Source organism: Aptenodytes forsteri, unplaced genomic scaffold (genome assembly GCF_000699145.1).
Source record: "Aptenodytes forsteri isolate BGI_AS27 unplaced genomic scaffold, ASM69914v1 Scaffold82, whole genome shotgun sequence".
In the NCBI taxonomy this organism is placed as follows: Eukaryota; Metazoa; Chordata; class Aves; order Sphenisciformes; family Spheniscidae; genus Aptenodytes; species Aptenodytes forsteri.
The window spans coordinates 1,065,150-1,083,130 of NW_008795490.1; the positions used below are offsets into that span (position 1 = coordinate 1,065,150).

The 17,981-nt window shown below is 40.4% G+C and overlaps 1 protein-coding gene across 1 annotated transcript in view; it reads left to right on the plus strand.

Moving 5' to 3' along the window:
- SASH1 (SAM and SH3 domain containing 1) overlaps positions 1-17,846 on the plus strand; it is a 99,662-nt gene extending 81,816 nt beyond the window's left edge. The window contains exons 14-19 of the mRNA XM_009281391.2: positions 1,177-1,386; positions 2,121-2,271; positions 4,482-4,595; positions 10,994-12,132; positions 12,707-12,838; positions 14,012-17,846. Of these exons, the coding sequence (XP_009279666.1) occupies positions 1,177-1,386; positions 2,121-2,271; positions 4,482-4,595; positions 10,994-12,132; positions 12,707-12,838; positions 14,012-14,284 (2,019 nt within the window). The 3' untranslated portion in view covers positions 14,285-17,846. The remainder of the gene's footprint in view (positions 1-1,176; positions 1,387-2,120; positions 2,272-4,481; positions 4,596-10,993; positions 12,133-12,706; positions 12,839-14,011) is intronic.
- Positions 17,847-17,981: the final 135 nt, after the last annotated feature.

Below are 17,981 nucleotides of genomic sequence, written 5' to 3' on the forward strand. Positions count from 1 at the left end.
TTACATTTGAGATTTGCTTGAATTATAGCAAAATGTTATAGGACATAAGTAAGTATTAGTATTTCTCCACATCCAGGGAAAGACACTTGCGTCTTTCGTTTCTGGAAAAATAAAAATGTGCCACAAATTAATTTCCATTTTGCAAGGATTTTGTTTGAAAGATTGGAAAAATACTTTTGCGTCCCACAATGAATTAATCCATCAATGGAAAAATTTTCAAAATCCTCGGAAGAAGTGTGGATGCACCTACACATAGTGCCTCTTAAAGGCATTTCAGTTAATATAACTTGTTTTTTGGTTTCTGGAAAAATAAAAATGTGCCACAAATTAATTTCCATTTTGCAAGGATTTTGTTTGAAAGATTGGAAAAATACTTTTGCGTCCCACAATGAATTAATCCATCAATGGAAAAATTTTCAAAATCCTCGGAAGAAGTGTGGATGCACCTACACATAGTGCCTCTTAAAGGCATTTCAGTTAATATAACTTGTTTTGAGCTAATATTGAATTACTTTGCTGATTGTGAGTTGTCACCCCCCCTTTAATTTTTCTGGATATCAGCTTTTATTATTTTTAGTTGTGCTGTATTTGATTGAAACTATCTCTTACATTCATTACTTAAAATTCCGAGGGCAGCTAATTCCTATTAAAGCAGATGTACGTAAGGTAATCTCTTTAAGGATACAAAAACAGTTGTGCGTCCATTTCTTTGTTACAGTCAGGAGCACATTAGGAAAAGCCACAGTGTTGCACGGTTCCTTCTGCATACGCCTCCTTTCCCCGGGAGATCTGATGTGAGATTGTGCCCATATACACTGATCATGTTCTTATTTGCACCAATTTCAGATAGTTGCACAGATTAGAGACATTTGTACAAAACAGCAGTGATGTACTACTGGGGTGTAAGCAGGTTTGTGAATCTGGACAGTTGGGGTCCATTCCGGGTTCTTTTGTTGACTTGCTTTGTGGTCTTAGGCATGTCACTTAATTCCCTTTTGTTCCATTTGTAAAACAAGTATAATCAGACATTTTTGCAAGAACTGTGGTTAACCTTTTGAAAACTAAAGAGTATTGTCCATTCTGCATACGTGAAAATCTGAGAGAAAGTGGGTGTGTTTGCTTGAATATCCATCAGAAAGCATGCCTAAATGGCTTTCCTGCTTCTTTGGTCTGCAGAAGGGTGACATCATTGATATAATCAGCAAACCCCCCATGGGCACTTGGATGGGCCTGTTGAACAACAAAGTTGGCACTTTCAAGTTTATCTATGTGGATGTGTTAAATGAAGAGGAGGAGAAACCGAAGCGGCCCACCAGGAGACGCCGGAAAAGCAGACCACCCCAGCCCAAGTCAGTTGAGGATCTCTTGGATCGCATCAACTTAAAGGTCCAAATTCTCTCTTTCTGTTTACCCTTCAGTTTTGCTTGTGGGAAGGGGGCCACACCTTTGGAGTTGTCAGTTTTGAAAGCTGCACACCAGATTCATAATCCTAAGGATAGTGACACCACTTAGCAGAATCGGGTCTTAGCCGCAGAATGAAAATCACTGAGGCCAGGCAGAACTGCCTGTCAGGCTTGATGAAGTGCTGCAGGCTGCAGTTGTATGCGCTCGGAGACTGTAAATCATTGCATAGTATGGCTACTAGCTAACACACTTCAAAAGCAAGCAAAAAGTGTAAAATAACAATAGTTACCCTGTCTTTAAAGAGGAAGGTTTTTTCCACGTTTCTGTTCAGAAGAGCTAGGGATAAACTGGTGCGGCTGTCATTCACCCTTTGTACTTCTCCCTTCATACAGAGCTGTGCCATATCGTGCGTCCAGGTAGCATGCTGCCCAGGCCATTTAATACAGTGCATTCCAAATACAAAAATATGTGCAGCATTCTAGTTCTGGCACAGCTACCTCCCTGAACTCTGAGCAATGTTTATACAAGCTATAATCCTATAATTTTGCTGTTATACAGTGGCTTGCATTTGCTAAACTAATGCTTTTTTTGCTGGTTGTGGAAATCTCTTCTAGTATCTTTATTGCCAAAACAAGTTGAATAAATATGTTGTCTTACAGCTCTTCTTCTTTCTTTTTTTTTTTTCTTTTTTTTCTTTTTTTTTCCCTTTTATGCAGGAGCACATGCCCACTTTTCTGTTCAATGGTTATGAAGATCTGGATACCTTTAAGCTTTTAGAAGAAGAAGATTTGGATGAACTGAACATCCGAGATCCTGAGCACAGAGCTGTTCTTCTCACAGCGGTGGAACTTCTACAGGAGTATGATAGTACGTGGGATGTTTGAGGTTTTCAGTTTTACTAGACCTCTGCCAGGAACTTTGTGAACCCCTTAAAGCAGAAAACTGGTTCCAGGATTTTGATCTTTTTTTTTCCTAATCTAGTTATTTTCAGGGTAATCCTGTGTAACAACATGCAAATTTTTGAGGAGTGACTTAAGACTTGCATTTGTTCTGCCAGATTTCTTTTCTTCATGTAAGCCCTGCTACCCAGCTTATTCAAATGAAGTCAAGTGTACAACACATACCCTTTAGAATACTGATGTTCAGGAATAAATCCTGAGATAACCTACTCAAAATAAGAAGCTGAGGCATGGAGAATAGGAAAGAAGAAACTTCTAGACTAGAGGGAAGAGATTGAGGTTATCAAGGGTAAGAAAAAGATCAAAGCCCAGAGGGCTGTGGAGAAGGGTAATGTGAATTAAACTTTCTCTTATTTTACCTGCACGTGCATATGATTCTTGGACTGTGAATTGCAGGATTGTACAGGTAGCTTCAGGCTGTACACATGACAACACAGCAATTTTCAAAGGGAGAACATGTATCAGTCAAGTGCAAAGAGTGAAAGACAGTGACGCCACTATCTAGGGTGCAGCAGTGCAATTCTGCCCGTTGTACAGATGGTCTCAGATGGCCCGTTGTAAGTGGTTGCAAAGATGAGGGAAAGATGGCAGTCAAATTCGATGGTGTCTTTACCACGCAGGAGGAAGCGGGGCTGTACCATGCACACAGTAGTCATGGTAGGGTAGAATCATTTGAAAAGCAAGTGTAGCTTGAGACAGGAATTTAGATGCGCTCAATACCTAGTTGCAGCAACCTAAGACAGTACTGAATTTCCCCTTCATCCCTAAGTGTTTTCAGAAGTTTAGTACCCCACCGAGCAGAGTCAGTGGAATAGATTGTGTGAGGGTTTTCTCGGCTGTTTCTGTGCAAAATCCTATGTTTTAGCTTAAACTGCCATAGCAGCAATTTAAACAGCTGCTTATTAAGTGGGCAGTGCTTAATTCTGTTATAGAGACATGTGTGGTTAGTATCTCTAGACAGTGCTGTGTGGCCTGAGCTTTCACTGACATGTAGCTTTCTTGTTCATTTCATTTCATTTCCCAAAGAGGCATCCACATTTTCTCCGCCCTCCTCTACCCCCAATAAAACTACAGTTGCAGATTTAGATTCTTTTCACTTGTATTAGAGTAGCTTTTCGTCACCTAATATGAGCTTCTCTTCATTATTTGTGGACCTATTTAGAACGCTCACTTCCCTGAAGTAACAATTTTTTTTAGGGCCCTTCAATTTTGGTTTGAAAACTTGAAGAACTACGTGATGTGGTGGTTGGAAAGTATAAATTCCAGCTCCAAGTCAGGGTGATGAGGAGAAAGAGAAGTGGGGACCAGACAGCTGGAACCTGGGAGGGGCAGCAGCACTTAGTTCCACCCCGTAATTACCTTTCCTGTGCTGGGAATAGGAATCGGAATAGCCATTTCTGACATTTTATTGCAGGGGAAAAAAACACAGCATAAACTGTATCCTTGCATCATGAAGGTGGTTTTCTATATCTTCAGCTCCGGATTTCATTTCTTTACAAAATATGAATTCTGACCAAGCATTCTGGGTAAATTCCTGGAATCCAGCCTGTGCAGCCTGGATGGACCACACTTGAGTGTTGGCTCTTTGCACAGAACAAGGAAGAAAGGAATTTTTACCACTAGTCTCTCCCTTGTCCCTTCCCCCTTCATTAGGGGACAGTATCTAACTTTGCCAGACCCACTCCTGATCCTTCCTCGTTGTCTCTTCTGGAAAGTAGGTCAGGGTTAGGATTTTATTCTTTTCAGTGCTTTTTGCTTTTGTTTTGGGTGATGGGGGTTTTTTAAGTCTTGGAAAGAATTTTGACACCATCATTTTAAATAAATCTCCATGGTTGTAAGTTGCAGGACTTGGCCCCAAGGCAGCTGAGGTGCACAGGCGATCCATTCTGCTTTTGTTATGTACCACACTGCTCCCTCACACTCATGCTGAGGCTGTTGCTTAATCCTTTACCAAATGGGATGAATGTTTCCAACGTTTGTGATGGATGTTCCTAATGCTCACTCTTTTCTAAAACAGTGTTCTGATACAATTAATACAACAGGGAAGATAATGGTGTTGGAAATGGAAGGTTGAGAAGTTCAGCCGGATTTTCTGTTTGCCTGTTTTTCATCCTCTAGGTAACAGCGACCAGTCAGGATCTCAGGAGAAACTTCTCATTGAAGGCCAAGGCCTAACCGGATGCTCTCCTCGGGATTCTGGCTGCTATGAAAGCAGTGAAAACCTGGAGAATGGTAATGGTGACAGCGATGAGCCTTATAATCCCTGCAGCCTTTTTTCAGTAGATAATTTCATATACTCTGCTCCTGTTCCTAGCTAACACAAGCTACTTCATACTTGACTTTCTCCTTTGCTCTGACTGCCTCTTTCCCTCTTGGCTTGAGCCACTGGTTTTCATTGCTACTGTTTCTAATTTATTTATTTGCATTGGTAGGAAACAGAACACATTTCACAAATCATCTTTCTTTCGTGATCCTAAGGCAACAGGCACTCTCACTGCCATTCCCTGCCTTCTCCGCTCCCTGTCATATTCTTGTGCGACCATGCCTCGTGAGGCTTACACTCTGACAGACCATGCCAGTGCTCTAAGGGACCACTGGCAATGGAGAAGTCACTGAACTCCACTGAGATTAGGAGGATTTCTTCTAAATTCATACAAAAACTGTTTAGAAAATATGTTCTCTGTTTTAGGCCATATTTTTGTGTTTGCTTAGGTTGCATGTTGCAGTCTCCTCTGATCAGAAGCCAACCGCAGAGATTTAGGACTTTTTGGTGTATGAACACTAGCAAGTTAAATTAATTGAGAAGTTGGCAAGGAAATAAGCTATGAAAAAAAAAATACTTATGATATCAATTCCCATTACCTTGTCTTGCATCAGTGAAAGGTGATGCACTGAAAAATTACCAAGACAGACGATAATGGAGGTTACTCTCTCTGTTCTGAAGAAATCAGGTGGTTGTGCTGATTGAGCATGCTTTACTTGAGGGATGGTGTAAACTTGTCATTAGGGATGAAATATTAAAATAGATTAAATTGGTTTGAGTTTGGCATTACCGCTCCAAGCATTTGAGCCCTGGCTTGGCCTCAGGCTGCCTGGTTTCATCGCTAACACCCAGCGTAAACAGGATGCCAAGAACAGAATAAATAAAGATACTGTACGCCCCTTGTAGTGACCGTTTTTCCAATTTAAAATATGAGCTAAAGATCTTTTTCTTAGTTTGTGCATTTTCTGTCAGTCTGCCACTCAGAAATAACCATTTATTGAAGAAAATTGCAATTTGCTTTGAAGCTGAATGCCTGAAATCGACAATGTATTAAATTCCTGAAAGCAGAGACAATTTTTTTCTTGAATATGAATCCCCATACAGTAGGCATGCTGGAATATAGTCATAGCTAAATATATGGCATATGTGACAATTTTCTTCCCTTTTTATCTCTAAGTGCCATTGTAATGATAGCTGTAGCACTGAAGTTAAATTGCTGCCTGTACATTTTCCTTATTTTAACAATATAAGAGAATCTTGAGAAAGCAATTGTCATTGCCTGTCTGCTTAGACACTTACTATTACATTTAAACTAATATTTCTATCTGAGTTTTGCAGAATGTGAAATACCACTGATGATTTTTATATTGCTTTTCATGTGTAGCTTGCTGCATTTCTGCATCATTTTTGCTCACAAATGCATTTAGTACTTGTTTTGAAAACCATTATGAAAAGAACATTTGGTATGGGATTCATTCAGAGATTTTGTCAAGGCTGGTTAATCTGAAATGTGCTCCACCTTCTTTGCAAAGTTCATGGATCATAGTTGTTTATATGCATATTGTTTTCAAAATACATTGGATTCTCATCTGTCAAAATAAGGATAATCATTTGTCTAGTATAAACATCATAATGTGCAGATCGGCAATAATAAACCGCACTTCAAAAAGGGGAAATGCATTCTGAGAAGAAATTTGTCTTCAGATTTTTCTGGGGAAAGGTTATAGATAATATTTTGATGACTAGTATAGTGTCCTGTTTTGGGCTGATTTTGGACCTTTTGGCATCAGTTCAAGATTTCAGAGCTGCTCTTGCATTTTGGCTAGAAAATGGTTTGCTATGTACTATGGCAGTGGTACAGATGTATCTTTTTCAGGTACTTCTCTGGGTCCCACTGCAGAAATATTTGGGTATTCTCATAGGTATCCACAGTGTACTTACAGCAGCATTGTGATTTTATTCTAATTTACAGAGAGCAAGGAACATACAGTTTGTGACCTATTCAGTGTTAGACAGGAAGAACATAAGAGCAGAAAGCAACCATTCATGATCAGACCATTAGTCCGTATAGTCCAGTCCTTGGTTTGAAACAAGGCAGAGAGAGCAAGCTCTCCTTTAGACTTCTGACAACAGTGCAGTTATTGGCCATGTTTTGCGGGCAAGCGTCGTCTGTCTGAGACGCATTTGGAAACCGTATTGGAAGTCTAGTTCTCACAGGACTGGCCAAAAGCAGATAGCTAGAGAACAGTATAGGAACAGAGCAAGCGTATTTGGTGCTTCCCAGGGAACTCTTGGGGAATTAATCATTTAAGGACTTAAGGGCTTCGAAAATTGGGTACTGTTTCCTGGCATTCATCTGTTTTCCTGAAACTGTTTCTCTTTATGAACATCCCTGGTCTTCCTTACAACCTCCATACCTAACAGTGTGTGTGTGTAGACCTCTGTCATACTTCTTCCCAAGTCATCTTTTTTCTAGTCTGAGAAGGCCTGTTAATTATTCCTTATAGGTCATTCATGTCCCTGATCATGCCTGGCTTCTTTGAACCTTTTCTTGTTGTGCTGTATAGCCTTTTTAAGGAGAGAGGGGATGAGAAGAGATCAGAATTGCACATGCAATGCGCAGAGCTGAAGAGGCAGACAAAACCATGGCTTTATCAGGTGGGATAAGGGTGTTCTCTGATTTGTTCAGAAACTGAGGCCCAGTTTTCCGTAGTACCAAGTGGGCATCCTAAGCATTTAAGCATTGAGTGCTAATTAGTCAGAAAAGGAGGCAACAGAACAGGTGGCCACATTGCCATTTCTACTAGTAGTGTGCATTTCTACTAGTTTGTAATCATTTAAAAAAGCGATGAGGTTAGGATTGTCTACCATGCCATCGTCTTTGTTGTGTTAACAGAGCTGTTTGAAATACACGCAAAATATAGCCACAGAAGACAAGGCCAAAATGAAGTTAATAAAATTCGGGATCTGGACAGGCCACTGAATGCATTCTGTGTCTGATTTGGAGTACTTAAATTTCTGAGGGCGATCTTCCATACAGAAAAAAGTACTAAGAGAAACACTGAAAATTTGTTCCTGTAGCTCTGGTACGTCTGGAAATACTCCCCAAGATAACCTCCTTTCTTCTGAGGCAGATGAAGACAGAGAATTGGGAAGTTCCTTCTCTATTCTAATAACAAGAAATACCATGAGGGGTGGACGGTGCTTTGTCTAACAAAAACTGCACCACAACATGAAACGCAAGAGTTGAAGTATACCTGTAGCTTGAACTGAACCTGGAAACAATATAAACTTTCCATTCATTTTGCATAAGGACCACCTTTGTTACCTTAGTTTTCACCCAGACACCTGTGTCCTTCTGCACACATTTAGATCAGAAATGCTACTGTGGTTGACAGCACTATGAAAGGCATTAGACTGCTTAAGCGTACCAGGGAATTGTAAGACTGAATTATTATCAAAAATGCTAACATTAAAAATGTGTTTTAAACCTTACTAGCTATACACTTTAACCCTTGTAGGTTTTTTTCGTTTTTTTTTCTGAGATAGGGAGGGAATGTTACATTTGTCGACATTGTTTATATAGCTCTCCACTTTATGAAAACAACTTGAAAACGTATTTAAAAGTCTGATTTCAGGAAATGTTACTTTCCTTTCTTAATGTATCAGAAGCGTAATGAAATTACACCTGGCAGTCAGGAGGAGGGAAGGAATAGCTAGAGAAATCACAGCTGCCCTCCTGCTATTGCTCTTGACTTGAATCTATGTAAGAGAAATTACATTCTGAACCCCTGTCCTTTGTACAAAACAGTAGCATTGAACCCAGCACTTTTTTTAAACCATTTTGAAGCAGAGAGCTTAAAGATTGCATGTTCAGTTATATATTTATAAAGAAAATGTTTTGAACTTCCTTCCATTCTCTCCACCTTTGTATTTTTATGCAAAACAGGGCTGGAATGAACTAAAGATTTGATTTTACTTTCCCAAAACTTTTCTCCCCTTGTTTTTCTTGGGTTTTTTTTTCTTCTTTGTTTTCCTATTCCCCCTTTCTTCTTTTTTCCATTCCCAGGCTACTGGCTTTACACAGACATATCCCATTGCTAAAGAAATGAAGTGTCGCTTACTAGATACCCTTATGGCCTCAGTAAGAGCTTATATTGCACAGCAGTAGCATTTCTCCCAACTTTTCTTTCAGTGTTGAGGTTCCTGAGTGTGCTTTCCTAAAACCAGTATAACTCCTGATCAGTATTTCAGATTGAAAAGAAGGTACATGGATTTTGTTATGTGAGCTGTGACAGCAAGCACCAGACAATATGGCGAATTACTGCACAAGTCAGGCATGTACTAGCAAATATGAATAATGAAAAGAGAAGACTCCGTTCCATACTCATTACATATTGATGTTAGTGCCTGAAGGCACTAAAAAATGAATGTAATGTTTCTTACATGTCTTTTTGATGTGGTTGTAAGTTATTTTCAGAACGCGGTGGCCTAGCTCCGTGGAAAGGTGCAGGCAGAGAAGTTTTTCTGCTACTTCTCTGAGCTATCTGAACTCAAGGTAGTAGCAAGGGAGCCAACTTAATATGTGATGTGTCTTTATTAGCATTTTGGGGAAATGGTAATATTTAGCTTGAGTTGAACTGTGAACCATACAGCTTCTGAGAAAGCAGTTCCTGTATGCTTGCAGTCATCCTTGTAGGTGCACCTTGATTTTAGATAGAATAACCTTGCTGGCATAACAGTAAATGCAGCCAGCTTTTGTTGAGGGGAGTGTTTTCCTTATTTCTCTTTAAATGTAACCTCCATTTTCTTTGCTAGTTTTCTGGATACTTTGTTTTTTAAACTCCTTGAGCAGACAAAGCGGCAAGACAAAGAGAGAAAGCAAGCTATTTCTCTTTTAGGTTAAACTGGTTCTTTCATTCATATTCAAAACGAGCAGTGTCTATTATTCAAAAGCCAAGCATTGAGCTTCTTTCAGGATAAAGCTTTGAAGGCAAGCTGTATGAGAAGAAAGCATCCATTGCTTAAAAGTACACCAGATTAATTTAGTTCCGATGAAGTTAGCAAAACTTCTCAGATCTCTAAAAGTAACTGGTCCTTTAGTTGGCAGCTATTGATTGCCTGTTATTACAGATTTGATACCATTTAGTCAAACCTGTTGTTTTGGGTTTTTTGGTTTGTTTTGGGGTTTTTTTCTATTGGAAAGAGACATTTCAAGCTTTATCTCTCTATCCTGATTTTAGAAAGTGTACTATACGTGGGGAAAAGTATCCCTGTCACCCAGAAAACAGTAACTGTTCAGGATGTGCTGTCATTCTGGGAGGTCACCTGCTTTGAGACAAATTTGCTGCTGTCTTGTTAAAAAGAAAATAAAAATCTATGCAGTGTTTGAGAAATGACCTTGTATTTCATACTATAATGAATACTCTAATGAGCTCAGTCCCTTTGACCGGAATTTTTCTGTCAAGCAGATTTGATGGACTTCACTGTTTAAAATCAGTGGCGCATACCTCATAAAAATATAAAGTAAAGCTTACAAAGAACATGTGGTTCATATTGATCCATGTCATCTCGTCTTCAGTGGTTATAATAAAACACCACATCTCTAATACCTTCTACTTCAATAAAATACTATGACATGAGAATAACACTAAGGTTAGTCATACTTGAAACTCCCTTTTGAAACACTTCTCCATTTCATAGTATAAGACCTTTTTCCATAAAACACTGCTGTCCCTAAAAGTAACTTTACAAGGGGACTGGTGCAACGCCAGACTTCCAGCGCTTTTTTGCTGTCTGGTTTGCCATTGCAAATGGTTTGCTGCTCATTTAAAAGATGAAATAACACTATTGGCACATTTTGTAATTAAAATGAATAAACAGGATCTTTTTTTAAAAAAAAAGCTTTCCTGAGCAATCTAATAAACTTCATTAGAAGGTGAATGTAATTATTGATATCCTAAACAAATTAGAAAAGTAGAAAAAAATGGTAGGCCTTTTGAGTTATTTCTGTGTGGGGTCAAACCAGTTCATATAATGGGTACAGGATATCAGTTCTAACTGTAGGATATTTCTACACTGAAAAAGGTTTACATGAGCTAAACCGCAAATCTCTGCAAATTGGGGAGTAGGAATGATATTAAGTATTTTAAATGTATTTTCCTTATATGGTTACATTTACCAGTTCTTCAGTAATAAAGCTGAAGCTTACAAATTCATATGCTTAAAATGGCACTGAGTTCTTGTACATTTAGAGTTAAAAAAAGAGCAAATCATTTTGTTTCAAAGGCATTTAGAAGTGATCCATTATTTAGACTGCAGATTTTTACTTTTTTTTAATGGAGAATTGTGATTTATTTGCTTCTAGGTAAAACTCGAAGGACCTGTCTTCTGCCCTCAAAATCAGCAAGTGAGCATAGCTTTAAGGACTTCAGCAGAAACCAGCTATCAAATTATCCTACGCTTCCACTGACCAAGTCTATAGAAACTCTACAGCAAGGGGAAAAAGAAGGCCGGCTGAGTTGTACGCATCGTGCTCTCAAGAGCTCTGTCAAACCTCCAGCAGTTACGGGTCTGAAGAAGAACCGTAGAAGTTTACCGGTTGCCGTCTGTCGAAGCTATGAAACTCTGGATGGCCCCCAGGGTGTAGATATGTGGCCAAGATCTCACTCACTGGATGATCTCCAGGGAGAATCCAATACTAACCTACAGGACGCTAGCAAGAAAGTAGGTTCTTTTCCTCAGGATTCACTGGATGTAGCAAAAAAGGCAACTGGCTCTGCCCTGCCGCCTCAGTCTTATGGAGGCAGCTGTATGGTAGATGACTTGATGCCTAAGCAGGGTAAAGGAGCTGCTAGTTCTCAGAAGGGAAGAGCTAAGGAATTGGACTGCTCTGTAATGGAAACTGCAGGTGGAAAGCCTGCTCCGTTCCCCCTGAAAAACTGTGAAGCTCAGCCTGCCTTAGTGACACATCTTGCAACAAGGACGCCTCTGGAAATACAAAGTAAAGGCTTTCATGACCTTGCACGGGCTGATTATGCTCCAGTCCTCAAGGGAGGTCTAGAAGCTGAGCAAAAAGGCACAAATGAGGCAAGAATGCAACCAAAAAATCCTTCTCAGCCACCACCTGTCCCTGCCAAAAAATGCCGAGAACGCCTTTCTAATGGATTATATCATCCTCCCATGACCGCAAGTGGGAACCACTCAAGTCTAGAAGCACCGTGTTTGCCAGTAAAAAAGACCAGCTCATCCACCCCCATTGATTGTCACGGAGTACCTGTCCATAGGACATCTTCTGAACAGGAGCCCAGTACCCCTCCTAGCTCACTGCCACCCTGGCTGTCGGAGCTCCCAGAGACTGCTAGTGTTCAGCAGCACGTGATAAAGCTAGGCCCTGCTTCAGCAAGGAAAGTCTCTTGTAGCAGGGGAATGGATCTGGAAATGGTAATAGAAAACAAGTTGCAGTCTGAAGACATTGATCTTACTGAAGAACCATACTCTGACAAGGTAAGTGGAGGACATTGCTTCAACGTTTTTATTCTGCTAGCATTCCAAGGCACAGCCTTTCATTTATTGTATCTGTTGTATTTTTGTAAGTAACCAGCCTCGATAAACCATAAATCATTGGGACATTAGATGTTCTGTAACTATGTTTGTCTTTACTATCAGGCCTTACGCCTAAAGTAATTCTTGTGTTGTGGGGGGACTGAGAAATTCCAGACTTATTCTGAACCTTCATCTTTTCAGGCCACTAGTACCTTGGTGGCGCTGGGCATGGAAATGGCTCTTTCTCTGGTAGTGTGGGGAAGTAGAACTGAAAAAGGAAGTCACGATTAGATTTTATGCTTCCAAGAAAATCTGAATTGATAGCATAGTGATTAGGACGTGTTTTGGGGACGGAAGGAGTCCTAAGGTCTAGGCCTTCCTTTAGGTATTGCTTTTTCAGTTTTCATGGAATCTCGAGGAAAGCTGCTTCTTGCTCCCATCCTGCACTTCTCTTTATGTTTGCATTGATTGGTATTGTATTGATACACTTCTTTCATCTGTCCTCTCTCCTTTGTGTCTGGCTGGGAACATTCAGCACGGTCGCTGTGGCATTCCTGAGGCTTTGGTACAGAGGTACTCTGAAGACTTAGACCAGCCTGAAAAGGATGTTGCCACAAACATGGACCAAATCCGGGTAAAGCAGCTGAGGAAGCAGCATCGCATGGCGGTGAGTATTTCCATAAACCCAATTTTCTTGTTTATGAGCAGACTTTCAAAAAGGACTGACTACTAGTAAAGGGAGATACCTGCGAAGTCCTGGTACAAAAGTGCTCCCTGTGTGTGGGGATTAATGGCACGGACTCTGGCAGGCAGCAACCAAAGACCTTTATTGCTCTTTGTTAGCGTTCTTTATAGCAAACAGAGGTGTTCACGCGACATCTGCAGCTTGCAGATAGGTTATAGCCTTGTGTTCACGTGCATCTATGCTCTAGCGGATTGGCTGTTTCTTCCTGATCATGCGACATGCCTTCATGGCCTTTATCTTGTTTATTCCTTTTCAGTAGCTCATTCCTTCCTCCTTTATCTTCTGCTTACGTGCCTTCTTGTGCCTCAAGGGTACAGTGCTTGCTCATCAAAATCAAACTCAGTAATGTCCGTCGTTAAAGTTCCCATCCCCACACCTGTGTTCACCCAGCAAGTCCAACATAGGTAGGGGTACTACAGGGGCGGGAGGTACCTCCCCCATCCCAAAGGAGGACAGTTAGCAGTTGAAAGGAGAGCAGATAGCCCTCTCTCTTGACTGAATAATAGTCTTGAAAGTCTAAGCAGACTGCAAGCAGTGGTAACAGAGACTTGCTCCCTACGGGTGGCATGTATTAACCTCTTCTGTATTGAAGTCTGAAAGGTTTTACGCTCCTTTTTCATTTCTTAAACTATACTATTGTCCACTCCTCCTTAGCAAAACCAGGAGGGGGAAACCATCAAAAGCTTTCCTGGCTTTTTATAAGAGAACTTGGTCTGTCTGAGGAGGTAATAGACAAAATTGGTATTCTCTTGCCTTACTGAGAAATTAAATGGATCACCCTGGAAAGTCTTGTCACGAGGTGTTTTTTACTATCTCAGACTAATTCAGAAGGTCACATGACTGTTGCCCAAGCAGCTGGATACTGCCCACTGCATCTGGACTGCCAAAATTGTTGCTGCTGCTCCTGTGCCAAGTGATCTTAGCCTTTCAACCCACACCACTCTCATACTGACAAATGTGTCATGAGAGAAGTTGAAACATCTGTTATGAAATTCTATCAGTTTGGAAGAAAAAACAAAAGAAGACTTGCTGTAAAACAAGCAGTTATGTTTAACATTAAGGGTTGTTTTCTTGGTTTTTTTCTTTACTGCCCAGATTCCAAGTGGAGGGCTCACTGAAATTTGCCGAAAACCTGTATCCCCAGGACTTATCACCTCTGTATCTGACTGGCTGATTTCCATTGGTCTACCTATGTATTCCAGCCTGCTCACAGAAGCAGGATTCAACACACTGAGCAAAGTGCCTTCTCTGTCACAAACTTGCCTTCAAGAAGCTGGCATCACAGAGGAAAGGCACATAAGCAAGCTCCTGGCAGCGGCAAGACTCTTCAAACCTCTTGATCCAGAGGCAATTGAACATGGTCCATAGTGTGGCACTGCCTGGTCAAGAATCCACTGCTTCTTCCTGCACCAATATTGCTCTAATTACTTCACGTAGCTAAAGGGATCAAGGAGGTGGCTCCCAAGGACAGGCAGATATCTTCTTCAAAGGATATGAAATGTTTCTATTGCTGTCTTTGGCAACTGAAGGAGAAGAGAAGCAACCACCAGGTAACATAGATGTGGTACTTCCCTCCCCCCTCACTCACCTGTAAAGTATTCTTATTTCATAAAGTGCACAGGGTTGGCCTGAGAATCAGACAGCTTCACAGAATTAAGGGACCCTTGCACATTTTCCTCAAGTTTGTGAAAGTAATACTAGTAATAGGCCCTGTTTCTATGGAGAGCTCCTTAGGTTGGGCGTCTGCTCTACATCTAGGTCGCAGGTACCTGGAGTCAGTCCTAAATACCAGGTACAAGCCAAGGTGCAAATTCCAGCAGAAGCTGTTTGGCAAATGCCTTTTGTTTATTTTAGCAGTCTAGAGCTAAACACAAACCCCCTGGTCATCTTCGCTGTTGCTTGGTATAGGTCCCAATACGCCACAAAGCCTTTAGCTAGGCCAAAGTTAATGGACTGGAATTAGTTTTCAGTATGGTCCATCTCTGTCACTCCAATGCAACTAACCCGCGGAGAGTCAGAAAGCTTCTTTTTATTTGTACAGAGCTGAGGTCATTTTTATAACTGCTTTCTAGCAATCAGCTTTTTATTTGCCTTAAAATAAGCTTTTAAGCAGTTACCTAGTGTTCACTTACCTGTGTTCATGTTTCCCAAGCCTTGTTTCAACCTGTCACCCTTAAGCTGCACTTAGGGTGATTGCCAGCTGAAGTAGCTTCTATAAAATGCCTCATCATAACACCTTCTGTGTTGTAGAGATGCTTTTACAAATGCAGGGTTATGCTAGGTTTCGGTTGTCAGGCTAACTTCTTGTTCACTACAGTCTGCATTTACTGTTGTTACTAAACTGTTCCAAGATATACTGCCTTGTATATATGTAACTGCTTTTCATTTTAATCATATTCTGTGTACTGTGTTATATTGTCAATCATTATGCTGCAGCTTTGACTTGGTATCCTGACCATATCGATTCCAAACAGTGGGTTTCTGCAAATGAAAAATCACTTGTGGGAGATAAAATGCATCAACAAAGCAAATTGTGTTCCATAGAAATCATCAGATCCGGTAACTCCATTGCATGGATGAAAAAAATCCTATATAGTCTCATAAATTGCACTGTGATTTTACAGCAGTTGACAGCCCTCATGACTGTGTGTTAATGTTACCTCTCACTGGAGGAGAGCATTGTTCTGGCACATGTGGTGATGTAATGATATTTTTCTGCCTAAATCCATGTAAAACGTTCCATTCGCGTATGTGGCTAATGACAGATTTTATTTTTCTATATGGGTACACATTTTATATACCAAATACAGATTATCATGAATAGCACGTAACTAGTTTTTTCTTCGGGGTCTATATATGGTGTGTCCTTCAGCTTCTTGTAGCACAAACGCTCCATGGAAGACAGAGCAAGCTTACTCTGGCAGGTAAAGGGAGACAGTATAGAAATCTGGGCACAGGCCAGGACGTGTGGCTGTTTCCAATATCAGTTCTGGCATCAACTTACTGTAAAAAAACGGACAAGGCACTTCACTATTTGGTGCCTCAGTTAGCCCAGCCTCATACTGAGCTAACGACACTTTTCCTGATAAAATGCTCTCAGATTGATGAATGAGAAATTGCGGTTACTCCGCGATTCCTTACTACATACGGTCCTTTCATGGTCGTGTTTTAAGTCAGATGAACTATGCATTTTACTACAGATGATAATTAATTTGGCTCCTGGTAGAATTGATAGGTGTCAGGTTTACTTTCCTCGTTTCATGTTTCACCACTGTCTACTGCACACCATCGTGTGAAGGCAACTAATTCACTGATGTAACTTGAAATTGTTCTCAAGCAAAGCTCCTCCGGATCTGTTTCTGTAATGGTCTCCTTGGTGTGTGGATAATCAGCATGTTCTAATATGACAGCATCAAGAAACATACAGCGTAGGTGTTTTGCACAGCTGGTGAAAATCTAAAAAAAGAAAAAAAATGTAAAAAAGAAAAAATTAAGTGTGTTTTTAATGAAGATGATTTGCGTGTTGTTCCTCTCTGAGGCTTACATGGCGACTATCAGTAAGCAGGAGACGGAAAGAGTATTGAGACTTCCTGGGGTTGCTGGCAGGGGCCAGAACTGAGTAGAAGTAAGTAGACAGCAGATACATTGGAGCAAGGGAAAAGTCCAAGCTGGCTATATGCCATAAAAAAGGAAACAAATTTCCTCGTGTTGCAGGGAAGGCAAGTCACATAATAAAGCTCTCCCGTATTAATTACTTTCCCCTCTTTTAATAACAGAAGGAGAATTACGGGAATAAGCCGAACCTGTGTGCCAAACGCTCTTTGTAAATCCATGATTTTTAAATGATTACGTAGCCCAGGGAAACCAAATCACACCCATCAGGACTAGAGTGAGCAGTCTGAGATTTGTGAGTTTTAATAGTTGCTTTCTTTTTCTTTTTAAGACTGTGCTCTGTGGTCTTACTTGAATTACAATTTTAGTTTCTATTTTAATCTAAAAAAGCCTTAAGCTTCTCAGTGTTTGAGCTTCCCTGCTGTGGTTTCAGTGACCCGTGGCGTTCCCCGAGCAGGTGAGGCGGTGCGGTATGAGAGCCATACCCTCTTACATTTCCTCGCAACCGTTCAACGCTCTAAGCAGAAGTTCACTCGTTGACTCTTGGGAAGCACGAAAGAAACCTGCTGCTGGAATCCTAATCTGCTCTGCTCAGGCTAACGATGTTAAGTATCTATCCATTGTACCGTTGTAACTCAAACAGCTATTTAACAATAGAAGCAGCAAGCCCAAAATATTACCAAACGCCATCATAACCGTAAGCTTCGATCGATAACCCTGTGTTACTACCCAGGTGGCAATGACGCCCGTAGTTCCCTGTGCTCTCTTGTGAGCCTGGCTTTGGATGCAAACTGGGAGCATGATCAGAAGCATTAAACATTGCGTTGTTCAAACAGGTCATCATCTCTAAGAGCAGCAATAGTGGTCGATTCACCAAGTCACAGCTGTGCAGTTGTACTGTATTATTTTTAGAATAAATAATACTTTTGGTCCAAGATACTTTTATCTTTAATTGACACCCTCTGGGGAATCAAAACTGTCAAGCAAGTTATGTAACAACTAACAAAGTTGCACTTTCTGTATATGAAATCAATATTTAAATAACTTATTTTTCTCCATTTGCTGTTCTTAAATGATGTAAGTAGCTGTAATATACCAGTACTCAGTATGTCCCGCAGTTTGCTTCAACCCAAGAAAGCTGTGTATTGTAAAGAAAAAAAAAGAAAAAACAAAATATGAATGTGTAAAGATTATTGTGCTGTTTCATTTAGCAAAAAAAATGGTTGACAAAAGGGTTTTCCTGTGTATCAAAACTTGTCTATAATTATATGTCATACTGTTCATAGATAAAAAGTAAATAAATTTCCTTGGTCTCTCTCTTTTTTTGGTTGTTTTTAATTTAGCTAACGGATCTTCTATTTACTGGCCTGGTAGCAGTGTCCAGCTATTTAATTTCTTTGCTTGTATCCCAGGACCTCTCCCCCCAGCTTACCGAGCCTGTAGTTCCTCACTT